The 27,333-nt window shown below is 52.4% G+C and overlaps 1 protein-coding gene and 1 long non-coding RNA gene across 3 annotated transcripts in view; one reads left to right on the plus strand and one right to left on the minus strand.

Moving 5' to 3' along the window:
• The first annotated feature begins 1,588 nt into the window (after nt 1-1,588).
• LOC150054850 (uncharacterized) lies at nt 1,589-3,570 on the plus strand. Its single transcript, XR_016537665.1, has 2 exons — nt 1,589-2,183; nt 2,859-3,570. It is a non-coding gene; the product is annotated as an uncharacterized LOC150054850 (long non-coding RNA).
• A 5,400-nt stretch (nt 3,571-8,970) lies between these two features.
• Prima1 (proline rich membrane anchor 1) overlaps nt 8,971-27,333 on the minus strand; it is a 36,568-nt gene continuing 18,205 nt past the window's right edge. Inside the window, exons 3-5 of one of the 2 annotated variants that reach the window (XR_016537666.1) lie at nt 14,111-14,240; nt 11,655-11,819; nt 9,408-9,489 (exon numbers count right to left, since the gene is read on the minus strand). Coding sequence is in view for 1 of the 2 variants with exons in the window: in XM_090345409.1 (XP_090201535.1) it covers nt 9,387-9,489; nt 14,111-14,240 (233 nt within the window). In the remaining variant the exon portion in view is untranslated. Of the gene's footprint in view, nt 9,490-11,654; nt 11,820-14,110; nt 14,241-27,333 lie in introns of both variants that reach the window. The other variant, XM_090345409.1, reaches the window with a different exon arrangement.

Raw genomic sequence — 27,333 nt, forward strand, 5'->3', positions numbered from 1 at the left:
AGGAGAATCATGGATCTCTGGCAAGACTGGTGCTGCCTTATGAACACGTAAGGGAACCTCACAGCTGCAGGCTCATTGGGTTTTCATTTGGGCCAAAATCTCAGAATTAATAAGACCTATGAGACCGTGAGAGCCAAAAATCTAATGCTTCGCCACGAGTGTCCTATCTTCATTGTGTGTTCGCTCTCACGCCCTTCGGCAAGTGTGTTCTTCCATGCGTCCAGTGGTTTCCATCCAGTCTCCCTGCTTGTCTCAGCTGATGCCAAATGATTGCAACAACATCATCTCCATTGTCAAGCCACAGCAGGCCAACGAGGATTGGATTAGATTGGAGACACATTCGTGCACTGGGATTGACTGGACAATGCAGACACTTTATTGTACCTCCTTAATAGAAGGAATTTTCAAATACGTGTATTGGACAAATTGTTTTGAAAGTAATGGTGAGTTCTTGAGAAGAGTGGTTGGAACTCAGGGAGATAGTCCCACACTGTGGTTCTGTGACAGGTGGTATCTGGGAGTTTAGTAAGAAGCTGGCCAGGTCCTTGCATAGTAAGGTGCAAGGGGCGAGCCTCTGGAAGAGATTCAAGGGAGAGCTAAACAGCCACCATCTCATTGAAAGTATCTATTAGCACGTTCCCAAGTTTTTGCCTTTGACATTGTCTTATGCCCTTGTCCCTTGTTCTTGCCGTGTTTACAGATGGAGCAATGGAGGCCCCGAGGTAAAGTGCCTTATCCAAGGCCCTGCAGCCCATTGACGCTAGTGTAGGACCAGAGGCCATCTGTCTGCGAGTCAAAGCATCGTCACATAAATATGTCTTCTCTTCCCTCATTTTGGTTCTAGGTTCTTTTGGCTGAAATGTGCCAGAAATATGAGGTAGAGAAATCTGAAGGCTTTTCTGAGGAAGCTCAAAGCCACGCCTGGTATCCCTGTGTGTTGATTATTATCGATTTCAATCATGCCAGTCACTCCATCTGACAAAGCTGTTTCCTTCCTTTGGGGAATTCATTTCTATGAACAAAAAAAAAATCTGGATGGTGACATAAACCACACTTAGTTTCTGAATTACTATGATAGTTTTACGCGAAAGAATAAAGTTGTATAAATTGAAGACTGTTATGAACTCTTCAATCTGGGACCTAGCGAGAATTCACTCAGCCTCAAGAAGAGCTTGCTCTCCGTTAATGATAGCACAGCTATCCTGGACGAGGGCTTACTCTGCCATACGTTTTACATAGCAATGTCATTTTGTCTTCACAGAAAAGGAGTTGAGGGAGGCACGTCTATTATTAGAGATGAGGAGATTGAGGCACAGAAATGAAACATTGGCAGTTCTTCAAGGAAGGGAAATTTGAATCTGAACGTGTGTGCCTCTGAAGGACAGGCTCTCTCTGCTGCCAAATGACATTAAGTGCTTGGTATGGCCCACCTATCCAGGAAGGTGGCAAGGTGACAGAACCATGTAGAGCAGCACCAGCCAGAAACCTGGCTAGAAGCATGACATGTTTGGCCTTTTTTTTTTTTTTGGTGATTTTCAATTTTATTATTGCCTCTTGTTATTGAAATGCTTCAGTTAGAGCTGGAGGCTCAGCGCGGTCCAGTCCCTGCCTTTCATTCAGCCCCATGGCCTCTAGGCAGGAATCCTGTGGCCTCTAGGCTGCCACAAAGTCCAGGTGAGCACCGCTCATTCATCTGGAAGGCTGTGGGTCTGCTACCTTGGTTTCCACCTATCCCTTAGGGACCCAAGGAGCTAGGAGCTTTCCCCAGCAAGCTGGGAGGAGAGGGAGCGGGACTTGGAGCTGTGCTCTCAGCCCCAGATTGGCTCTCCTATCCCTGCTGTCACTCCTTCATACCACACGGCATGGCCTTTGGAGGCCTTGGTCTCTCACCAGAACCAATATCATCTTAGATTTTTCTGCTTAAGGAAACTGAGGTCAGGTGGGTGGGCCGAGATGAGTCCCTGTACCAGCTGTGCCTTCCAGGTTGCTCGGGGTATATGTGAGTTTGGTTATTCCAAGAATAAAGAGCTGGCTTTTTCACTCTGCAACCCAGACAGCTTCCCACCCCCATCCTGCAGGCCAATGGAGAAAGGAGTCTTCTGCAGCTGGCTGGCAGATGCCCTGATTTCTTGGAAAAGAAAGCAACCAGCAAGTAATCCGTTTGAAGGACAGGTACTCTCCAGGTGAGAACCATCACGCTGCTCAGGTGGGACATGGGCTGTGGGGTCTGGGCAGAAAACAGTGTGTGCAGAGGCTGTAGCTTGGCAGCTGGCTGGAAGCTGGCATCCACCATGGGTGCCATCTAGGGCCTCATGGTCTCTGGCGTAGCAGCCATGGGTGGGATGCCATTATGCTGCAAGTCACTTCATTCTTGCTAAGCTTCAGTTTCATCACCTGAAAAAAAAATGGAGGTGACAATTCCCCTGTCCCATGAAGAGTACCTGGTGTGAGGTGGCGGCTGTTCGTGCTGAGGACTGAGAAAGGCCAGCCTTTCTAGAGCATTCTCCGCTCTACACAGTGCCTGGCTCTGTGATCACTGTCTGGCGTTCGGGCCACTGTTTGCTCTTCAACGTTGCAATGCTGGGTGACAGCTGGTGTTTTGCTGAAGGAAAATCACAGCTTGCAACAGGGGGTTGGCTCCAGTTCTTTTGCATGTGGTGTTCTCACATTGCCAGGCTTCGTGTGGTGACTCAAGGCTCCCCCGCGATTCTGAGGCTGAATGAACAACTGGGAAATCTCCCCCCCATCTGGCACATCACGTCAGCGTTTGGACTTCCCATGGCGTGAACACATCTTGTGTTTGTAATGGGGATCCTATTTTGAAAATAATAACTGGATATGTTTTTCTTGTTCTCCAGGAAACAGAAACTGTTCCACGGAGAGTGAGGCATGAAGAGGCTTGGATGTGGGGAAAGTTCTAGCCAGACAGGAAGGAGCTAAGTCCACCCTCTTCTGGACCCTGGAAGGTTGTCAGCAACAGGAAAAGGAAGAGAAACATAGGGTGGGACTGGGGGCCTGGGGACATGGCTTCAGCCTCCCTCTTTAGAGCGAGGTTACTGTAGAATTGCCAGTTGGAGCTATACCTGAAAGCCCTGGAGAATGGAGGAAGTGACCAGAGTCCTCCCACGGCTGCGTGCATATGAAGAGGCCAGAAGTCCTCAAGTGTCTGTGCTGAGAGGACAGCAAGGCAGGCTGCAGCTGCCATTACAAGATGATACCCCAGCTGCTGTGGGGCTCAGTGAGTGATACGTAGGGGCCAGAAGGACAGATATGGCCCAGTCACCTGTCCAGGACACAGCTGAGACCAGCCTCTGTGCAGTGGAGACCTGTGAGGACAACCCAGAAGTCCAAAACCTGTCCCCTGCTGGGGTACAGGCAGATGCCTCCTAGAGGGGAGAGGACCAGCGAAGACACCCCAAACCCTGAGAAACTGAGCAAGCCAGAAGACACCAGTGAGTGAAAAAGAGCCCCAAATATCTCATGCTCAGGGTCATCTGAGCACACGGTATAGGACGTAGAACTGCAAACAGGTGTGTGAAATAAATGGAATATTCTTTTCTTTCTTCTGTACATCCTGTATTACATTTACAATCCACACTTGATTCCTTTATACATTCCACAAATCTTTACCAGGCGTGTTTTGGATATTTGGGTGCCTGGAGTTTTAGCAATGTATAAAATAAAATTTAAAAACCAGAGGAGGTCCCTGCTGTTGCCTCATCCTGTAACAGGAGGCGCAAGACAGTAAACACACACATAGAGCAGCAAATGTTCATAAGTGGTGAGAAGTGTGTGTTACAGCTAAGGGCACACTGAGAAGCAGGCAGAGAAAGCCACAAGTGCGAACTGGGCAATAGAGCCAGCCAGGCTGCACCCCTCCTGTTCTCACAGCTGAGAGAGCCAGGCTCCAACATGAGCCTTGCCAGAAGTCTTGCTTGCAGTGATCAAGGCTGAATGCCTGTGTTCTGGGATCGAGCTCCCAGCCTGACAAGGCTATGCACACTTGTCTGCTTCCATGGGTTGAGAGGCTAACAGACTGTGAAATCTGTGAGCCCGTTTGAGTTGAAAGGAACGTGAATCTGTAAGCCAAACAGCCAGGTCCAAACTTCAGTTCTTCCACTTGCTGCATTTTGGAAAGCTACTCAGTATGCTCTGTGACACCTCCAAAGTTCCATGTGCTCTCTGAGGGCCAGGGGTGGCCTTTGTGCCTGGTACACTTGACTTAAAGTCGAGCACAGTGCAAATCCACTGCCAGAACCAACCTGGTCCTGAAGGGAGGGGCCCTGAGACATGACCTGGGGTACCCGGGTTCTACACCAAGGGCAGGAGAGGGCACAGTGCAGGAAGAGGCGAGCAGGCTCACCTGGCAGGGGAAAAGGACAGGAAGCACCCATAGGGAAGGGTGAAAGTGAGAGCTATGCACAGGGGAAGGGTGTGTAACGAGCTCTATGGCTGCATCGCATGCTCTGTCCTCCTGAGGAAGCAATCCCACCAAGGGGCCTGGATGCAGAGCCTGGAGGGAGGCCAAGCCATGACAGCCCAGCCCATCTGAGGAACATGTGGAGGAGGTGTGCTGTTGGTCCCAGGGCTGGCCAGTGGTGAGGGTGAGCAGTGAGGGATGGCAGGGTCCAGGGGAGAGGACCTAGTAGCCAATGGGCTGGAGGAGGTAGGGCACAGGCAGACCGATGAACAAGTTTAAACCTGTGATGGGTGGAGAGAGGGATGGGAAGCGGGATGCGTGGTACTGGTGTGTGTGTGGGGGGGAACAGAAGCCTATGCTGGGGTTGGGGGAGGGAATGGGCTGGGGCCCTGGCTGGAGCCTGATGGTCCTGGGATGACAACGGGGTTGCGGGGAGAGGCTGGAAGATTCTGAGCTGATTTGGGCAAAGGGAAGGAAACAGGAGGGCCTGGGTGTTGGCAGAGCAGGAGCCTGGGTGGAGTGTTTGCGTAAAGGTCGTGCCAGGTAGCTGAGGCCCAGCTGGGGTGCAGCTGGGCAGGGCATCCATGCCCCCTGCACCCACCTGAGTGTGGTGGCTCAGGAAAGAAGGCAGAAATCCCTGCTGCCTGCTCTCCCATGAGTCCAAGCTGGTGATTCCACCCCTGCCCAGGAGACCAGGCTGGACGTGCCATGGCTCCCGTTACTGGTGGCAGCTGGACCAGAGCATGTGGCTGTCAGGAGGTAGTCAAGCCCAGTTCTCCATGTGGGTGGTAAGCGCTGGAAGCAGAAGCTCGGGACCCTGGAGGAGAGGTGGGGAGGGGGAAGTGGCCCCTAGGAGGGGTCCGGTGCTGTTCTGCCTGGCTCATGGCGCCAGCATCAGTTTGTTCAGATCCCCCTTCCTCTCCCACCCTGGCCCTGGACCCGTGCACATGTTCACTGTCTCTGCCCTGTGTCTGGGGCCTCTGGGCTCGTCGCTGAGGCCACGTGGGCTGGAGGTACTCAGGACAGTGTGGAAGGCTGGAGCTATCCCACCACCAGGCAGCTGCATCCTCACCTGAGCCAAGCAGGACCCTTGGAAGTGGCCAGTAGGTGGAGGAACTGGCACTAGAGGCCTGCTGGCCTGTTCTTACTCCATCAAGCAGTGACAAGAACTGTCACCTGGATGGTGCGCCTGCCTGTGAATGGCACTCGTCACGACAGAAGCTCAGTGGCCCCAGTGGCAGCAGTGTCCTGCACAGGGCAGAACCTCCAGACTCTCCCACATCCCCAGTAGCCAGGAAACAGGCACACACACACACACACACACACACACACACACACACACACACACGCACGCACGCACGCACCACACGCTGGCCCACAGAGGAGGCACTGCCCCCTGAGCACACAGGACCTCTTCTTTGTCCCTCCCTGAGTCCCCTATGATGCCACAGGCACCCAGAGAAAGGGACAGCAGGGCCCATTGGCTCCCCCAGCTGTGCAGAGACAGGCAGCCAGGGGTGAGGGCCTCTCAGCTGCTACCAGTGACAGCTTTGGAGTCTGAACTCCAAGCCCACCTGTTGGCAGCTACCTCTGTGACCTCAGCCATCAGCCCCATCTCTGCTCTGTCTCCTTTCCACCCCAAAGATGTCTGGGACAGCTGAGAGACCATTTCCTCTAAGGAAAGGGGGACACTGACAGACATATATTGTATTCACTAAATGCTTTATTACATGGCAACCCCTTTATACAACTACTTAAAGATAATTTTAAGAAAACAATTTCCTCTCCTTTCCTGCATCTCTCTTGGCCTGTTTGAGAGCCTTGTGATCCCTAAAGTGCGGAGACGGAGGGGTGTTGGTGCCCCCCCCCCCACCGTGAGGCTCCTTGGCTTTCCTCCGGTTATAGGTGAGCCTGGAGGGGCCTGGGCTCGCTGGGGCTGCTTTGCTGGTGAATGCAGGGCAGGCTTCAATTGCATGTGGCAGGGTGGGCAACCAGGTGCCAGGGACGGACACAGCACAGGACACTGGCCCCACACCCAGACCCACGCTCCCTTTCTGCACAGTCAGCTGAGTCCTGTTGTTTCTGCTGTGCTCACCACCTCAGGATGCCCAGCTCCTTCTGGGACCGCTCCAGCCCTGGGGTCAGGAGAACCACTTAGGTCTGATCAAGACTGAAACGTCTCTGTCTAGTCTGGGATCGAGGGGGGGGCAGGGGAGATGAAGACGTGGACACAGGGAGGAGAGTGCTGTCTAGATAGAGGTTGAGCCCAGTGGTCTGAAGTCTCCCTCCATAGCCCAGCCTTCCTCCTCTACCTCCCACGCTCAGAGCCCTGCCCACCACACACCACGGCAGCCGACTTTATAAGTATATTTTTATTGAAAATAAAAAAAAAGTCAGAGTGCTTCTTTCCTTGTACATAGCACACAGCACCCCAGGACTGCCAGGCCCATTTCCTACCCAGCAGTCTCAGCATGAACTGACACGCACAGCTCGCTGGTGGACTTGGGTATTTGTCCATTGAGACAGAAGTCCAGGACCGAGTCACCTCCCCGTCTACATGTGGCGCATGGCACGAAGAAGGCTGACCTCGGGTTCCTCACAATTCATGCACACAGGTGTCACGCCATCCGGGCTGTTGAAATCATACTTTGTACAGATGCAGAGTACAGTTACTATAGATACATATAGATATGTATAGATATCTCTTTAAATATATATAGCTATATATATTTGTCTATATTTGTACACCTATTTGTCTTTCTTCCAAAACTTCTTTGGGAGCCCCAACTGCCACTGAGTTCTTATCTCAGGCTCCAATGTGGTGGCGACATCGGAGAAAATTCAGAAAAGGCATGTGGATTTCACTCCTGACCTCCATGCTGGAGCTGTCTGGGAAAAGTCTGTGTCAAGGGGACCCCGTCCCCTAAGCGAGGCTGGGCTGGCTTTATATGTTCTTTTATCACATGAGCTAAACACCAGGCGGGTCCCTTGTGGTTCCAAGCGTCCTTCTAATTGCCAGGCCTGGGTTTGAATGGGTGAATAATGCTTCGGTGAACCCTCTGGGAAAACATGGGTCTTCCCTTGGTTTCCTCTCCTGGGGGAGACGGGTAACCAGACCTGCTGAGGGGGAGATGGATGTGCCCCCTGAGTCCTGGCTATCTTACAGGGTCAAGGATGATGGATGATTTAACCACCATTCCTGCAGGTTAACTGCAAAGTGTGGGCTTCCTGGGTTTAAACCAAAGTCAAGGATTCCTCTGTGGGAAAGCCAGACCCTGTCCACACTTTCCCAAGCTTCCCAGCACGCCAGGACCTCAGGGCTAGTAATTCCTCTTCAGCCCCAGTCACCCACCTTCCACCCCACGAACTCCCAGCATGGCACATGTTCAAGACCAGGGTCCTGCCTGCCCTGTGTCTGCTGTGGGCACAGGCAGAGGTCTAGCAGCAACCAGGAGGTTGCAGCGGCAGAGGACAGTGCCTGGGGGTGTCCTAGGAGACTCCTTTACCCTTTTCACCCCTCCTCCTTCCTTCCTTCCCTTGGTGGGACAGGGAGAAATTAAGGGCAAGGCTGTTGGCATCCCTCCTCTGATGCCCAGATATGCTGGGAGGTGACGTTTAAAGCCGAACTGAAGCAGATGCCAAAGCGAAGGAGGACAAAAGCATGGGTCAGGATGATGCCACAGCCCTAGAGACACAAGGCATCCTTTGACCCACATGGAGACTCACTTTCATGCTGCCAGTCTTACCTGGGTATGAAAGTCTCACTTGTAGCTCATAGAGAGAGGTACAGCAGTGGCTGAGGGAGCAAACAGGATCCAGCCAGCTAGAGGGGGCAACCACTGAATGTGCCAGTCCTTCAGGGCAAGTACAAAGCGGGGTGAGGAGATCTGTGGGACCAAGAGCTGTCCCCCTAACTTGCCAAATGACATACAATCTCAAGGCCCTGCCTCAGTGGCCCTCGTCAAGGTACCCCAGTCCCTTCTCACATTCAGGAGGGGTGAGAACACAGTGAGAACCCGGGACCACAGGAAGACTCACAGAGACACAGGAAGACAACTGCCCCCCTCTGGGGACTCTGTGGGAACCACAGTCAGGACTCAGGGGACACAGTGGGACACAGTGCCAGGCCGGCATCGACCTATCGCAGTGTCCCAGTGGTTTTGGCACAAGTGGTGGCCTCTGCCTGGTGAGGCAGGGCATGGATCTCCTAGATGCTCAGTTCCTTCAGGGTCAGGTGTGGGGCTGAGAGCAGTGCAGGGGCCTCTGCTCTGGGCCTGGGCTTCTGAGGGCCACGTCCCCTGTGTCTGCTTCTAGGGAGTTCTGTACACTGGACAGTCTGGAGACACGGGCTGGAGAGTGGGTGGGACAGGAGGGCAGAGGCGGAAGACAATGGCATGGGGGTGACGGGCAGAGGTGTGGGGAGCACCTTTGGGGGGGGTGTCTGATGGCTTCTGTTGGGATGTCCACAGAGAAGCATGTGGGCTTCCTGAAGGAGGAGGAGGAGAAGGAAAAGGAGAAGGAGTAAGGAGGAGGAGGAGGAAGGAGGAGCAGGAGGAAGAAGGAGGAGGAGGAGGAGGACGAGAGGCTTTCCAGGCCCTAGGTCAGCTTTCTTGTGATGAACGGGGAAGGGGGTTGTCTCCGTGCCCTACGAGACAGCCAGACCCTCTGGGGACATGAATGGGCCAAATACAAGACAAAGAGTGGGATATGGAGAGCCTTAAGCCACTTTGCCACCCCAGGTGCTGCATGCAGGGGGGCGGGGCTCAGCCTGGCATCAGTGCTGCCCTGCCAGGGGCTGACCCGGGGCCAGCCTGGGGAGAGGATGGTTTTTCTCCTTTAGGAGGCTCCAGGATCACTGGGCATGAAGTCCTGAACAAGGCCAGGGTCAGCTCATGCCCACCACCTTCCCATGTCCATTAGTGCCACTAAGGTGTCCTTCCAGCCCGTGGGTCCAGGGCCTGCAGACTCACACCACCGCATTGTTCACGTCCACCCCTTTGCTGCCCTGTGCGGAGCTCATGGGGTACTCAGCAACACTGGTGCCATTTTCTTCTTTTCTCAGTGGTTTCCTGGAAGGAGTTGAAGGTGGGGAGGCGAGGGGAGAGGATGGTGGGCATGATTAGTCGTCCGTTCTGTGGGGTGAGCCCCCCCCATCCCAGCCAGCCACCCAGCCCTTCGGGATGTTAGGAATTAGCACCTCTGGACCGCTGGGCCTTGTGGAGTCAATCAGAAGCTAGGTAAGATTCAAATTGAGCATGTAAACCAGGACATAGTGGAGAGGGAAAGAGCAGAACAAGACAACACACCTGAATTGAGACTTTTCTGGGCAAACCAGTATAGGACAGCCCAAGATGATCAAGCTTTGATTGATTCCTTTGATTATGAGCAGAGAGTTAAAGATGAGTAGGTGGGAGTATGGCTGTTTAGAGAAAGAGAGGTATTAGTGACTGGGTTTTGCATACCTGCTTCTGTATAGCCAAAAACAAATAGAAAAAAAAAAAACATGATACCAGGAGGCTGTGTGGTGGTGATGGTGATGGTAATGGCTGTGCTTGCTTGGTAAGGAGGTGGGAGTGGTGGTGATGAGGGTGTGGTGGTTGGATTGGTAACAATGGTATAGGAGCTAGTGGCAAAGTTGGCCACGATGGTAGTGATGATGGTGGTGGCTGCATGGTAACAATGGCGAAGGAGGCAACAGTGGTGGTGATGGTGTGGTGATCCACTGGTAATGTGATGGAGATGGTGATAGTGATGGTAGGATAGAAAGTCAATGGAGATGATGGTGAGGATGAATTCCCAAGCTCCATCAGTTAGTGCACACCCATGGCTTTTGGCTACATCACACTGAATCAACTGAAGCTCATTGCAAAGGCCCCCCAGCCCCACAAGACATTTCTCCTATGCACACAGGAGGTCAGGGAGGCTGGCAGAGGCTTTGAGAAGGTGCATGTTCACTTGCTGAGGGGCTGAGATCACTGCATAGGGCCTCTTTCTGCCCTGGTACGTTGAGAAAGGCTCTGGCCCATACCCTGCATGCCTACAACCTGCTCTGGGCTATGAGTTCTGTGTGGCCCAGCTCCACGCCACCATACTGCTACCTCTTCCGTGGATAGGACTCTCATGAGGCCATCACTCAGGCCCCTCCTACGTCACCAGAGGTGCTGGGGTTGAGCTGACTCTAGCTGAATGGATCTAAACTGCTGATGGTGAGCATCGAAAGCCCAAGTTGGGTTTGAGTATCCCCAGAGCTTCCCAAAGCAATCGTGGTGCTTGGAACTGGGTTGGCAGCCCATAGGAGGAAGGCTGTCTGAGCTGAGGAAAAGAGGAATTCAAGGAGACTGTCAGCAGTGTTCTGAGTGGGATCACCAGGCCTCAGACACCACTCTGAGGCCAAATCTGCCCACCATTCCCTTCTCTGTGTGAGAAAAGTTGCCCACATAGCACAAGACATCAAACCCACACTGGGTCCACGGTGCATCATTCTTTCTGTAAAATACTTGCAGACAGATGTTTCCTTGTGTGTCCTCACTCTTGTGAAGATGCTAGGCTGGAGTTGGGAGTCATTTCATGGGGAAACTGAGGCTTACTGAGGGCTTTGACTTGCTGTCACGAATGGGCTGGCAGCCCCAGCAGCCATTCCTGGGAACACAGGAAAGCCACCTTCCACGCCTCAGAGATCCCCAAGGCCCCAGGCATGGGCCATCCGCAGCATTTGCCTTCAACCCTGACGCCCACCGTGCCCGACACCTCATTCACAGACGCGCCCTCTGATTTCTGCCATGGTAGGGGCACGAGGGCTGTCCTGAGAGGTCAATTCCGCCTGCTTCTCCCCTGGCACCAAAGCTACACCCTCTACTGGTTTGCTCCCTGTGCTGTGCCCCAGAGTGGCTCCTAAAACCTTCTGGATTTGCAACGAGAGCTGGGCTCCCCTAGGGAAGAAGGCTGTACCCCTGCCTGACTCCCTTCACCAAGTATGGCGCTGACTGGTTGACGTGGACAAGCAGCACAACCTTTCTGTGCCTCCGTTTCCTCGTTTATAAAAATGAGCACAAGGACGGTGCCCACGCAGTAGGCTCGCTGGGAGGGTTAAACATGTTAGTGTGTGTCCAGCACGTGGCCGGGTGGCCGGCATATGGTAAGTACACGTTAGCTCTCAGCGCTGCCATGGGAGAGGTGGCAGCTGCCACTTCCCAGCAGCTGAAACCACAGAGCTCCAGGCTGCTGGGCATCCTACCTAAGGAGCCCTCTGAGGTTCCAGAAGTGCTAGGGGGAGTTGGCCTAACTCCAGGCTCCCGGCTCCTGGCAGGCCAGTCTGGGGTGGTCCTACTAAGCCAAGGAAAGACACTGCCACCCGGGTCCAGGCAGAGATGGCTACCAGGCTCCTTAAATGGCATGGTTCCTAAAACCAAGAGAAAAGTGAGTGAGCTTCTCCTTGGCTGCGCTGGGGCTCCTGGAAGGAGGGGGGGGCATGGTTCTTCCTGGAGACCTCCTGCCCCTGGGCCTAGCAAGCCACAGGTGCCCCATGCTGTCACCTGGCAGAGCTCCAGGGACACCACATTGAGGGACTTCTGCAGACATGGCATCCGTGACCTGGCCAGAACCCAGGTAGCTCTCTCAGGCCAAGCTGCTAATGAGATGACAACTTCACACATGAGAGAGCAGACCTGTACAGCCTGGGGAGGGAGGGAGAAAGAGGAGGAAAGGATGGAGGGAGGGAGGGAAGGAAGGAGAGAAGGATGGGCCCCCCTCTGGCCAAAGATGTTTGGTTCCATGGGATAACCCCTGGGTCATGTCCCCAGGGCTCCAAGACCCTTAGAGGCGGTGCGTGCCATGCTCCTACAGTTTGTGCCGAGCTGAGGATGGATGAGAATTCCAGTCCTGTCCTCCCTGCTGGGGTTGGAGAGGAGCCACAGTGTGAATCCCAGAAATTGGGGGTGGTGGCGCCAACACCACAGAGGGCATGGAAAAGGGGTGCTGGTGAAGGAGTGGGGGCTGGGCACTGAGAAGTCATCATATCCTTATTCCAAAACCAGGTTCTGTCTCACTCTCCCAGAAAGAAGATGGAAAAGTCAAGTGTGCTGGAATTCTACATCACATTTATCGAATTGAAACATGGAACTGGGCACATCTCTGTAAACAAGTCTCTGTTCACTCCCGGAAACAGCCACCAAACAGTCCCTAAGCACCAGACACCGTATCAGGCACAAGTCAGAAGAAATAAGTGAAGCCACCTCACACGCGTGCATTCACACCCTTCATACACACAGTGGAGGCAGAGAGCTGGGACAGGAAAGACCACCCGGAACTGTTTTTAGCTGTGAAACAACAGGTTGACCCTTGACTTTGGAGGCTTACAGTGGCTCTTACTCCACAGGAACCTCATTCCCCAATTGCTCCAAGAGTCCAGTTTCAGGGTGGGGGGTGGGGTGCCACAGGGTCAGTAAGAAGCCCTTATCTGCCTCACTCCAAAGCTTGAAAATAAAGGCACAAATGTCATGGCATTGATGAATGTCTAGTGAGTCTACAACCCAGGGAAGGAATCAAGCTGGAGCTGGAGTCTTGGTGGGAAGGGACTGGGACTGAGGGCTGAGTATGGGGACATCAGAGTTCTAAGCGCTTGGAGAGGCCCAGTCCACCCTGAGAGGGTGATGGGTCTCAAGGAGGCACTGTGGGCTGGAGAAGGAACCACCATGACAGGCTAAGTAGCTCAGCCATGTCCAGTGTAGACAATGTCATGCTAAAGTCAGGGCTGAACTACGGTTCCAGGTTCAAAGACTGGCTTTGTGCCATCCCCATCCCTGTTGTGTGTCATCCTCCATACAGCAGCTCCCTAACTCCTGATGAGGAAAAGAGAGGGAGGAGGTGAAATGGGAGCACCAGGAGAGAGCGCACAGGGGGCCTTTCCTGGGAAGCTAGGCCCCATCCTGTACGGCACTGCCCCCTGGTGTCTGGGTCTTCTGCCAGGTGCTGGATGCTCCCAGGATGATGACTTTTCTTGGCTCTCAAACCATGTGCGGGTGAGGTGATTGTTGTAAAGTGTGTGTGTGTGGTGTGGTGGCTTAGCATTTTGACTCAAGGCTTTTTTTTTCTTTCTGTTTTTTGGGGTGGTTAATTGGAAACAAGAGTCTCATGGATTTTCCTGCCAGTGCTGGCTTCGAACAATAATCCTTTGATCTTAGCTTCCCGAGTAGCTGGAATTACACATGTGAGCCACCAGGGCCTGGCTTGTTTTTGAGACTTTTGACTTGATATGGCTTGCCTTGCTGCATATGAATGATTCAAGCAAAATCACAGAGAAGTGATCGAGTGAACAATGATGTTTCGGGTGTCACAATTATTCTTGGAACCTCAGCCAATTAGGAAAATTTTTTGTTCAAAATACATTATCCATCCCCATTCCCCTTTGGTATTTTGAGTTTATTGCACTGCTCTGAGCCTGACCTATAACTCCCTAAGTATGACAGGGGCATTATGTCTGAGATAGCTTTAAAACAGTCTAACAATAAGAAAGGGGTGGAGGAGTGGGGGATGGCCACAGCATGTATAGTAAAAAAGAAAAAGATCTTGGCCACTGTTGAATGTGGATGAATGGATGAGGTAGGCAGGAGTTCATTGTCTTTACAAAGAAAAGGGACAGAAGAGCCTCTGGCCCAGCTGCGGACCCATGTGGCACAGTGGGTGGACACTCACCTTTTTATGGCTTTGTAGCAAATGATGACCAGCACGGTGAGAAACACCAGCGAGGCACAGCATACCGCAATGACAATCACCAAGCCTGACCACCAGCTCTCCTCAGTGGGGCACGAGGTAGAATTGGGAGCTGGAAGAGACAGGAACAGCCTGAGTGCCCATTGGAGGAGTGGGGTGCAACCAGTATCTGAGGTTTGTCTGTCTCTGCGGCCATCCATCACCCAGAGAAAGGCCCTCTGACCCTTCCTGTCTCTGTCCCCCTCCCAGGCGGCTGACATCATGGCTGGCCCCCAGCCAGGCAGGTCCCCTCCTCCCCTCAGTGCCTCCATCCTGGTCCTGGAGTGCGCTGAGCGCTGTCCGCCTGGCTGTCCATCTTCCCAGGCATGAGCTAACTGACAGCAGGGTCAGGTTTAATTTCCCATGAAAAATAACAGAACATCTCATTCTCTCAGTTGAGGCATTAAATCCGGTGCCTCTGCGGGTGGGGGCGGGGAGCTGGGCTCACTGGGGACTCTAGGGGAGGAAGGAGAGAAAAGATGAGAGGAGAAAGCAGTCGGTGTCCGCGTGTCTGAAGCTAACTTCTTGCAAGACGCTGGCTCTCTGAGGCTTGGATCAGGCCCAGGCGGTGGGCACCTGCAGGTTTTTTGTATGTCAGGGAGGCCAGCTGGAAATGTAAGGAAGCCTGCCATGGACAAAGCCCATGGCCCCAACACCACAGTCCCTCCCATCCCTGTCCTCTGCAGGGACTCCTGAGGACCCCCTGCCATCCTCTTTGGCATCAGCTGTGTGAGGGACCCCTAAAGCGTGGATGTCAGTGATGCCAGTCACTTCCCTGTGAGAAAAGCAAAGACATCCCACGGCCACCTACTGGAGCCACTAGGGAGACCCAAGAAGGACACACCCAGGACTGCAAAAGGAAGGGAAGTAGGGGAGAAGAAGAGAGAGGTGTGGAAGAGTTTGGGTGGCTGTACGACTCTCACAATGCCAGCTTTGGGCAGACCATGGAGACACTGAGATATGCAAAAGGATCCAAGTGGAACTAGGCACCCAGAGGCTGCATCTGTGTGCAGGGGACAGGTCAGGCTCTGCCCAGGCAGAGCACGGACGGTCTTGCTCTTATTAAGGCCATGTCCACTGTAAGTGCAACCTCCCTCGGCTGTGCAAAGAGGAGCACAAGTGGAAGCCACACCCCGTTCTGACACAATATTTCCAGCACCTTCTAGCTAATCTGCATGCACTCTTCTGCAACCACTCTTCTGATTTCTAAATTCCCCCATTAGCGTTGCTTGCTCCTGATATCCATAAAAATACAATTAGCATTCCTTTTCTATGTCTGCCCCTTTACTTGACATAGTGTTTGGGGATTCACCTGGGAGCTTGCAGAGTTTAGTAGTTCCTATCTATTGCTGAGTAATATTTTACCGTGTGGATGTGCCACAAATTATCTAGTTCCCTGTGGACAGACACATAGAATGTTTCCAGGTTTTTGTCTACTATGCAGACATTTGCAGCAAGTCTTTGCACAGACAGGTCTTCCTATCCTTGCTGGGTTAAGTGCAGCAGTGGGACTGCCAGGTCCCAGGGAGTGTGCGTGACTGATGCCCCAAGGAACTGCCAACCTGCTTTGTCCAAGTGCTCATACTTTGGTGCCTTCCTTCCTCATGGAGCCAAGAAAACAGGAGAGAGAGAGAAAAAAAAATAAGAGAGTTACTGAGATGCCACTGAATTCAGACATCTGGACAAGAGCCATAGGAAGCATGGCTGCTGCTTAGGAGATCGATCTGTGGCAAAACCCCATTAAGGAATGAAAAGCCCGGGGTAGGGGGCGGGGCACAGACCTCAGATCCCCTCAGGCTCCAAGCACAATGAGTGAGTGAAGCTTTCTGCAGAACAGCTGGACTAGGACATCACCAGCCACGCTCAGTCCGGTGGAGAAACACCCACAGTGAAGTCGCAGAGCCCATGATTCAAAGCAGGAATGAACTCCGAAGTGAACGTGTCCAAGACACGACATCAGACTCCAAATCCTCTCAGTTCCTCATTTTGGAGTGTCCTCTGACTTGACCAGGTCTTATAGGGGTGACTTGGCACTGATCCACGCCCCACTCCCCAAACCTTGCTCCATCTTCACTGCCAAGGCCACTTTTGTGGTGACCTCAGGCTGTAACACCTCTGGGCAAGTCCCGAGGCCAAGTGTGCCCGGTCCATTCCACAGACGACTGCCTTCTCCACCCCCTCCTAGGGCTAGGAAGAAATCGACCAGTGTGTCGTCTTGCCAGGGGCCACATCCTAATCCAGTAGCTTTTGGAAATGTGGGGACTGGGTGATCTCAGCATCTGTGGATGTTGACAGGAATGTAAGGAAGAATGGGTCTGTCAAAGCCCCCGTATTTATCAGCTTGGAGGGGATAGCCCCCAAACCTGGTGCCTGATGTGATATCATCTCTTTGTCTTACATTCTCTGTTAATGAGGTGGAGGTCTCTTCTTAAAGTCTCTTCTCAGGTCACAGCCAACGCTGATGGCACTGACCCCTGGGTGAGTGTCCTTCTCCCCAGTCCCTTCAAGTACTCGGCAGGCTAGACCGAGAGAGGCTGTTGATGTTCTGAGCGGACTGGGGACTCACACTGAGCATGCGTTGTGCCTGGCACCACGCTGGGAGCTGGAGATCTGGAGATAAATCACACATACGCCATGCCCTTGCCAGGCCTGGCGCCAGCTGCGTCTTGGATCATTACAAAGCTGACTAAGACCCGCTCGTCTTGCTCAAGAGCCAGCAGTCTCCCAAAGCTGTGACAGGATTTGCTGATAGGTTAGGCCAAGGTCATCTGGATAGAGGACACCCGGGTACTCAGGTAGTACCAATGGGCAAAGCAGGGAGAGGCAGGTGGCCAGACAGGACAGTATGAGACTCCAGTACTATCAAGTACCCGAATGAGGTCACCAGGCTGCCACCTCAGAACATGACAGAGAGGCAGGAGCTGCCCAGACACCAGAGCAGGGATGACACTCTCTCCTGACACTCAATGAGCCTTGTCTGCTGACTTCAGTAAACATTTCCATCACCTGTAGAGATGGTAACAGGCAGGCTGGCAGAAAGGGCTAAGTTAGAAGGATCCAGACTCAGGCTCTCTCTCTCAGGTGAGCCTCATTCTTTTCAGTTAAGAAATGAATCAACGCTGGGCGAGGGTGGCTTACACTTATAATCCCAGGAGGCTAAGATCTGAGGATCGCAGTTCAAAGCCAGCCCAGGCAAGAAAGTTCATGAGACTCATATCTCTAATTAAACACCTGAAAACTGGATGCAGAGCTATGGCACAAAGTGATAGAGCACTTGCCTTGAGCAAAAGTGCTCAGGGACGGTGACCAGACCCTGAGTTCAAGCTGCACAACTGACCAAAAATAAAAGAAATACATGGTACCCATGGTTCAAGATTATAATCCTAGCTACAGATCTGAGGATCGTGGTTCAAAGCCAGCCTGGGTAGGAAAGTCCATGAGACTCTTTAAGCAATAAAGCTCAGGGAGAACACCTACCCAAACCAGTAACAACAAAATAAAAGCCTTGGGATTTCTCCTTCCAGCCAAGAGGGGTATCAAAAGCCACCTAAACCACCCAGAAAACTCAGGAGCCACCTAAACCATCCAGAAAACAAGCCAGATCTGTGATTCTCTAGATAGTATCAGTGATTCCCAAGACACGAGAATTACGTCAGGCAGGGAAAGCTCTAGGGGCCCTAGCCAACTACAGGTCCAGTTGTGAACAGGGAGAGGTAAACCCTCTACTCCAAGATGGAGGAGTAGAACAAGCTAATAGTAAGCAAAGACGTTGTGGCTGATTACACATTGCTAAGGGCGCCATAAAAAAAGAAACAGAAGAGAAGCCGATGAAGTGAGAGCTTAGGTGAGCCTCTGCTCAAGGAGTCAGGAGCAAGTCTGTGGGGAGCTTGTGGATGCCCCAGGTTCAAGTTCAGATACGAATGGTGTCTGGCCAGACACACCCTGCAGCTGCTCTCCTGCCTGCCTCCCTGTGAGTTTTGTGACATAAGAAATCACTTTCCAGGGCCGGGAGTTTGGCCTAGTGGTAGAGTGCTTGCCTAGCATGCACAAAGACCCGGGTTCAATCCCTCGGTACCCCACATACATAGCAAAAGGCCGGAAGTGGTGCTGAGGCTCAAGTGGTAGAGTGCTAGCTTTGAGAAAGTCCAAAGACAGTACTCAAGCCCTGAGCTCAAGCCCAGGACTGGCAAAAAAAAAAAAAAATCACTTTCCAGTGGGCATGAGGAGTGATGACTTCGAGGCATACAGGTAGGTGTCACGGTGTCCCCTCCACAGTGGGGAAACTGAGGCCACAAAGCACAGATGAGTACATGTAATAGCTAAGCCTTGGGAGCCAGAGGTCTGAGAGAAGCTGAGTGCTGAGCGACGGGAAGGACCCATGCCTGAGAGAGGGATGAGTGAGTCAGAGTTGCTGCAGGCTGCTGGGAGACAAGGCCACTGCAGTCATGCAGACTTGTCTTAAAGTTATTTTGCATCTTGAGCTGGAGGCTTCATCGTGACTCTGCTTCTTGACACCGTATTTGGCCACCAGTGGAGTCTGGCTGTTCCCTCACAGGCTCCTCCTGAGCACAACCTGCACCCGGGGCCCTGCTGGGAGCTGGAGGGCATTATTAGATGACTCTTTAACTTTCAAAATCCTTGGTGATTCATACCCAGGCTGCTTATGGCTGGGTGAGGAGGCTTCCTGGCCTTGCCCACTCTCTTGTAGTTTTGACAGGGGACTCAGCCCTAGGGGTCTCACCACCCACTTGGCTGCCTTCTGGGGGTCAGTGCCTGTCTCTTCCCGCAGGCTAAGGTCCACGATCCCACCTCCAAACATAGAGGCCAAAGGCCAGAGCTGCTGAGCTGGGCCTGAAGTCATTGTTCTGTCTTGGGGTTAGCATGCACTTGGCACCACCCCAGACAGAGGTGGCAGGAGTAATGCAGTCTTCCCCCAGGGGACAGCCTAATCCAACGAGAACCTGTCTTCTGCCAAGGGCTATTCAGATATCTTTCAGGGCCTCACAAAATTATCAATACAAGACAGCAACTGAGGAGAGGCATCCATATCTGTCTTGTGATGGACGGAATGATCAGAGGCCTTAAACAGACCGGAGCTGTACACTGTCCTCCTCTGACATGGGCTCAGGTGGCCCTTCCTGTGTCAGGACTTCTCTGCATGTCTACCTCCCACCAGGTCTGAGGAAACTGCCCAGCACTCCAGGCTAGAAGCAGTGCTAGAGCCAGTGTGTTCTGGAATCCACCAGCCATGCCCACCGTCTCCATCTGGCCCCAGCTAGCTAGCAAAGGACACAGCCTGGCTTTGTATGGCTCATGGGGACAGAGAGAGGATGGGAGCTCTGCTGATGGCTTGTGTGGCATCTTCAGTGGCTTCACAGGCCTTGGGATAAAGGAGGAAACTGAGGCATGGAGCAGCAGAGGAACTGCTGGAGATGTACTGAGACCAGCCTACGTTATGCACTGTACTCAAGCGAAGGGCAGGAGGGGGCTTAGAGTTCTGTCTCCTGCCTTGGTTCCCAGCCTGGACCCTGATGAATGGCTTGACCCAGACCCAAGGTCCATCAGGGAAGGGGGGAAGGGCTCCTCCTGCCCCACCCCACACAGAGTCGCATTGTCTCTGGACACAAGAGGCTGATTCTCAGCCACTGCTTCCCATCCGTGGGCCCCAGGGAGCCTCCAGTCCTGGAGAGGCCTGTGCCAGGGGCATCAATCTCCTCTAGGGCCAGCAGGGGCGGCTGTGGGGCCTTCATTCCTCATAAGAAGCCAGAAGGTCCCTGGGTTTCTAGGATGAACCACATTGGCCTTGGTGCCTATGTCAACCCCTGAACTCAGCTCTCCCTCCACAGAGGTTAGAAGTAGCTGTGGGCCAGGCCTCAGCCTGGGGGTCCCTGTACCCCTCCTCTGCTGACTGGATTCTGTGTCTAGCTTCTGGAAGCAGCTGACCACTCACAATGGTCAGTCATGGTTCCCCTGCCTGTACTGAGCAGGGGACAGAGGTGGCAGGACCAGTTCCACAGCACTGCAGGGCCCCTGGCGTGCCTCAGAGGGGACTAGAGTTCTCCAGAAGCACTGATATATCCTACCGTGGATTGTGACCGCCGTAGCCTATCTGGGAAGCCCCTGGCCTTCATCCTCTGGGAGGCAGCACATCACAGGACCCCAGCCCTCCTGTAACATCCTCTATGGCCTCCCCAGCCTGTTCAGGAGCTGCTGCTGCTCCAGTCAGCTTGGCTGTTCAGGTGCTTAAGATGGAAATGTTGGTCCATGACATGCACAAAGCCAGATGACAGGTGTCAGTGTCTCCAGGGCTGTCTGGGGGCCCCAGACTCATCCAGCTCAGCCCTTGTTGGGCGACCTATAGGGGAACTTCCTGGGACCCAAAGTCAAATCTTACTCCTGTACTTGTGGCCCCAAAGGCTCCTCTCAGCCATACCTCTGTGCAAGTGGCCTCTTCCAAGTGCCAGCTATTGGCCCAGCCCGGTCTCCACAGCTGGAAGCATCCAGCAATGAGCTAGACCTTTTCTCCCTGCCCTCCTCAGTCGTATCAGGAACAGTGCCTCCTCCCTGCCAGGCTCAGGCCCCACCTGGAGCTTCCCTCTGCTGGGCCCCTATTCTCTGAGCCCATGGTTAGGCCATGGGCAGTCCAATGGTGTGGCAATCCCTCTGACCCTGATCCACTGCCTCTTCCTGGCTCCTGGCCACTCCCCTCCCAGTAGCTCCTCCTCCTTGGGTATCAGTTGCCCAGTTCAGCAGCATTGGCTTCAAATCAGGGCCTGGAGTGAAGCACAGGCCCTGACTTGGCCTTGATCTGTCACACATCATCTTGGCTTATCCACTGCACGTTGTGAAAAGCAACCAAGCCTGTTCCGTGGGTGGGGCAAGAAATGAGATGTGCCATGAGAGAGCCGGGGACACCTACCCACTTCCTTCCTCTTACCCCTAACGGACCCCAACACTCCTGTGTCCAGAGACCCTCACTTTGAAGAGTGGGTTTCCATGGCCTAGGCCTGATGGTCCTTCTGCCTTTATGTGGTTTGGGGGGTCATGAAGCTCTGGCTAGTGACTGGAGCAGGCAAGTCAGGAAATGATCATCTTGCTCTAGAGGGAGGCACTCAGAAAGCAGCAGGCTTCATCCAGGACCCCACTATCCTTCCCTGCAGAGCAGAGCAGCTTGAGGGGCTAGGAGGGCTTCCTACAGGGCTGGTGGGTCTCAGCATGAAGTAAGGGCAAGGGCAGCCTCCAGGGGTGAGGTCTGAACAATGGCTGGAATTTGGCAAGGGCGCTCATCCTGCAGGAGTGCCAGGGAAGAGAGGGCCAAAGTAAAATCCCTGAGTGAGTGAGCTAGCGGCTCTGAGCAGGGAGTGCCCCCTCCCTGGTGGACAGACTAGAAAGAGGTGAGGCTGTGACTAGAAAGAGGTCTGGAGGCCATGAGAAGGAGCAAGAAAGGATGTAGCCTGAAGCCTCTCAAGAAGGGTGGCAAAGCCTGACTTCCAGGGAGGAAGCATAGTACCAGGGAGCAGGACAGAGATGAGGGGGGTTGGGGGGTGGGTAGTGACTGAGCTTGGAAGCAAAGGTTAGATTCAGCAAAGGCTTTGAAGGTCAGTTCATGGCTGGGTGGAGGCTGTGAGGGACAGAAAAGCTAAAGACTTTCGGGATTTGAAGCTGGGTTACAGAAGGACAGAGCTGTCATGGACAGACAGGGGTGGAGCTCAGGAGTCTATCACCCAGCCAGAAAGACCACCACGCCAGAAGCTTGAGCTCAGCGTCCACAAGTGGGGGTTTGGGAAGAGCCTGACGGTGGGAGTTGTCTCTCACAGTGGCCCCAGGCTGCCTCTTTGGGGGATGATGCCCCAGCTCCCTCCTCACAAAGGAGAGAAGGCCCTCGGGGAGGTGCTACTCAGGCTCTGGCTAGCGAGGAATACAACCAGAGCACTGGCGGCTGGCATTCCACTCTGCTCCGCTCCCACGTTGGTGACTGGAATCTCCTCCCCTGATTCCCTGGTAGAGGGATCCTAGACCCTTCCACGGGTGACTTTAACTTGTGGCCTGTGCTCCACAGACCACTTTTCCCTCCAAAGTGTTTATTTCAGCCCAGCATTCTGGGCACAGAGCCAGCATGGTGACAGTGTGGCTATTTTTCATCAAGGGTACTGTTCTCAGGCTCAGTTCCTGCGGGGCATCTAAAACTCCAATGCATTATTAATAATTGTCTCCATCACTCCTGAGCCTAATTAGGAAAAGAAAATTATGAATTAGGCTGATCTCTCTCTGGCAGGGGTAGCCACTGCATTTTACCAGCATGAGGGAAAGAGGGTGGGATCTGTGAACAGTGGGTGGCTGGCTCATACAGTTAATCATGTGCCCGTGGCCTTGTTTCCTGGCTCTTCACCCAAACAGACTCTTCATTTGGCTCCTGAAGGTGAGGACTTGTGCATCTACAGTGACTGTGGGTTGTCTCAGCCCAACCAGTTCCCGACCCCTGCCTCCATCCCCTGTCCCAGACCCTCCAAGCATGCTGCTCCCAATGGGGCTGCAGATGTGTCCTGGCCCTGAAGACGTACCCACAATTGCCAGCTTTAGACCAGAGCAAAGCTGTTGAGAAGTGACCGGGGCAGGGGGAGCATGTTCAGAAAGTTCTGGCGATCACCTCATCACACCCATGGGAATGCACACATGCACTCAGCACCCATCTATCCTGGGCTCTGTGTCCAGAACACTGAGAAGAAATGAATAAATAGATCAGAGGACAAATGGGCTATGGAATAGGGGCCACGGGTGAGACTCGTGATGGAAAGGCTCTGAGCCCCGTTCCCAGGACATTTGAGGAGGTGTTCGATACCAGTGTGGAAAGCAGAGGGGCTTGAGGGTGCCAAGACACTGAGAATATGATTGTCAGAGAAACAGAGGGTGTCCACCTTCATTATGCCCATAATCTGCTGGAGAAGAGACATCAATTAAACAATCATCAAGTAAATGCAGACTGTGTTACCTTGGCCTACTAGCACTGTGTGTGCCTTAAGGACAAACAGCAAGAGATTATAAAACCAAAATAGCAAATGCCCCAGCCTGGGGAGCCAGTGGAGAGGACTAACAATAACGAGCTCATTTTTGCCTGTGAATGTGCTCCCAGTGTTGGTATCAGTGCCTGGCAGAGCCCCGGCACCTTATTGACATTCAGAGGACATTGGATGGCTTTTGTTCCCTTAAGGGGAGCTCTGAAATGATTGGTGATGGAGATTCCCAATGCCCAGTCTAGTGGAATCTGTTCTGTCTACACAGTTGTGATGTGGAATGCAGATTTGGGGTCAACTAGGACTCATGGTTGACCTGGCTTGAAGGCTGAATCCCTCCCATTGCCTGTTTTATTGGAACACAGTAATGCTTCAGTGTCTCTCACTGCTTCTGTGAATATTGGCAGTGTTGAACAGTTGTGACAGAGAACATGTGGCCTATAAAGACTTAGATATTGACTTTCTGGCCTCTGTTGAAAGTTGGTGTGCTCATAACCAAGGGAAGTTTTCACCAAAGATTCTTAGGCAGCCTGAGCATTGCTCTGAGAGTATACTGAAATCAGACTTGAAATTTGTATTTTGCAAGTAAATCCTTGGTTGCCTCTGGTTTATTTTTAGAAGAGTTCCTCACTGTAAATGTCATACCAACCACTCTGGTAGGAGTCTCTAGGTTTATGGCACAGGGCTCTGTCCTGCCTGGGAATTTTAACACTGACAATGTGGGAGATTGTAAAGTACAGAAGACGGACAGATGGATGGATGGATAGACAGATGAATGGACAGATGAACCTGAGTTTGGGCTCTAACCTGGCCACACCATACCTGCTAAGTGACCTCCCTCCCACTACCAGACAGAGGACTTGAACCTTGCAATCCTCAGCTTCTCAGCAAAGGGTGACCACATTCCCTCATGGCTGGAAGGAGTTGTATTCCATGTAGGGAAAGAATGACCCCCAGCTACTGGGAAGCTGTGCAGCGGGACTGTTTGTAACAGGGTCCAAGAAGCCAAGACATTATTTCCAAAGCACCCATAATTCTCTCCACCAAAAGCACACACACAATCCAGTTCATTCTAAATCTGAGCACAAGGAGCCCATTGACTCTGAGGCAGGGGGCAGAGGGGTAAGGAGGGGTGGGAAAAGGTGGCCTCTAGCCTTTTCTGGTTGCTGGCAAGGGTGACATTGAAACTTGGATGCAGAGAACAGGAACTGTACATATTGCCTTGTTTTTCTCTGGCAGAGCAAGAAATATGGTCTTCCTTCACCCTCCTAGAATCTTACCATCTTTCCTAGATGGAAGACCCAACAACAGAGCCTTCTCAAAGGCTGTAGGAGACTGACCTTCACCACACTGGGCCGGGGATACCATCTCTTCCAAATAGCACTCCTTTGGTAATGGGAAGTAAAAGGGGCAGGGCTACCTTGATTCACTGTCAGAAGGACAGTGTGAAGTTGGGGTGCCACAGCAAATCCCACGATGTGCTAAATCCCAGAATGTGAACCATAAACAACTTTCCTGCTGTAAAAAGACGTCATTCCCAGAAGTTATAGAAAGTCACAGCCACTGATTGAGATGTCCCTGCTAAAGTCCAGGAGGGTTACTGCATGGATGTGCCAGGCTGTCCTCATGCCCGCACTAGTATTGGTTTCTTGTCACCTGCTGGTACATATGCAAATTCTATGATTTCAGCAAATTTTATGGAGGAAAACATTGATACCTTAAAAAGTTCCGTTTTTAAAAGAAAAATAGAATGATAGCAGTCACCCCATTTGCTGGTCAAGTACTGTTGCACACCCATGTGGTTTTAGGTATCTGAGCCAGGCAGGAAGTATATATACCATTGTTCCCCTCAGCAGAAGAGGAGAGGTCAGTGACGGAGCTGAGGTGACCTCACCCCACAGCCTCACTTCATGCTACCACATGGGATTGCAAGTCAGGCAAGATCATGATTATGGGATTTTGGCAACAGCCACGTTGGTTCAGCTTCAAGGACAGATTGGAACATAGCTGGGGGAACCATGCGGGGGGCAGCCTGATCTCAGTCCTCTGGCTTCCATGATGTCCCTGATCTTTGCCAGCCTCTCACCAGGGGCTGACATCAAGACTCACACAAACTGAAGAGTCTGTATGAGAGGTGAACTAGACCCAAGCAGGCATAGTTTGTTTCATTCATGCTGTGGAATCCAGGAAGGAAAGCAAAGAGAGGTCAAGTTCTCAGCCAGGGAGATAAGGGAAGGAATTTTTATACACCATTTTCAGAATGAATTCACTTCCTTTAATTCAGTATAGTCATGAACTCCTGTAAACACCTTATTAAAAATGCAATGAACTTTGGGCCCCTCAACAACGCAGCGACTGCCATCTGTTCTTTGTTTTTCCTGACAGCTGGTCATGCAGGTCACCGAAACTGACCGCTCCATCACTTTCCTCTGACAGGGACGTTAATGGGGCCTCGGAGGTAATGGCTGCCTCACCCACACACCAGCTGTGTCACTTGCTTTAGAACATGTTTCCAGGGCTCACACCACCAGAGCCTTGGACCTGATACTTCTTTGGGTATTCAGAGCTCCCCATTTCCTTTCACTGGCCAGCTTCTAGATGTTTCTAGCACTTTGCAGTTTGAAGAAAGCAACTCCTTTCTGATAAATCCTTCTAGACTCTGCATTTTTTTAATTTTCAAAGTGAGAACATCCACCATGTACATACCAGTGTTGGATTGCTTATAAGATACAATATACTTTATAAGAAATATATTTTAGTAATGCTTTCAGTGTGAGGGAGCTATTTGTCTTTTTTTCTTTAAGAGCTCCATAGAGTATCCCTGCAGTCCATAATTTACTTATTTCTCAGATATAACACTTCAACCCTTTGTTTGTAATTTCCAAAGCTCAAATGTGGTAGGAAAACCCAAGCTACATGAAGTGGCATTATCTGTGGCCTTGCCTGCTCTGGCCCAGTAGGACTAAGTGTCTTCTGCAGGAATCCTGCCCAGTGCTGCCTGCCCATCCCTGCCATTTCTCCCACAGTGTTTAGCTGGAACCACTTCTCCTACATCTTGGCCTTCTGACTTCCCAAACCCTTCTATCTTCTAGGGCCTGCTAAGGCTCATAGACTTGTCCCAAAGCTTCTGTTTGTTAGAAATACGGAAAAAAACATATAGATGATGGGTTTCCATGGCCTTGGCTCTTGTCCCAAATCTACTCTGGGGCCACCTCAGCCCCTTTTGTCCCCTAAAGACAACCTACAGGAAGCCTTAGCCAACAGCCTGAGATTTCCTGGTGAGGAGGAAGGATTCACCAAGCAGAATGAAGAACAGACAGTCCTGCCAGTCCTCCATGCTGCCTGTTCTCCCCAGCCCATGCACTCCAGGCACAGGCAAACACCTGGCCTTTCTCCCTTCCTGCTGAGAACTTGCCTCAACCTCCCTGGACCACCTCCGGGTGCTCTCACCGACCTCGGCTCTATTCCGACTAGAAGCACCGGGAGATGTACAGAAATCGGTATTATTAAGTGTGAGGAACCTTCGCCTGTGAAACCTTCACTTTCCTTTCCTGTTTTGAAACACTGGCTGTGACTCACTAGGCCCATTGGTGCCTTTTCTAATATGGCTTCATTCCTGTACTTTTGAGGGGACAGGAATCGACCACAGCCTCAGAAATGGATCCATTTTAACCAATGTCCTCGGGAACAGAGGAAAGAAACCAAGTTGTTACCCAAGTTGAAAAATGGAAGAAAAATAAATGTAGTATTTTTAGGTCCTGGGTGTACGGTCTGCCGCTCCCTAGCTGGCCTGGGCTTCTTACCCAAAGGTAGATGAGTAGAAAGATCCAGAACCACTGTTCCTGGAACCATCCCTACTGGATGTCTTTCGCCAGTATATTGGTCCAGTTCCTGATTCAACTCTAGGCCAACTCCATATTTACAGCTTCAGCCCCAGGGTCTCCCCCATCACCAGACCATGTCCAGCTGTGACTCAGCAGCTGTGCTCGGATGCCATGGGCCAACTCTCCACTAACAGGCCCATCACAACTTCTTCCTCAGTCCTCCCCTGCCTGCTCCCCCGATCATCCACTCACCTGCTGCCCAATCTAGACACCTGGGGGTGGCAAGACGTCTCCCAGCCCCTCCCTCCCTTCCTCAGCCCAACAACAAACC

This window comes from Megascapheus bottae, chromosome 14 (genome assembly GCF_031878675.1).
Source record: "Megascapheus bottae isolate mThoBot1 chromosome 14, mThoBot2.hap1, whole genome shotgun sequence".
Lineage (NCBI taxonomy): Eukaryota > Metazoa > Chordata > Mammalia > Rodentia > Geomyidae > Megascapheus > Megascapheus bottae.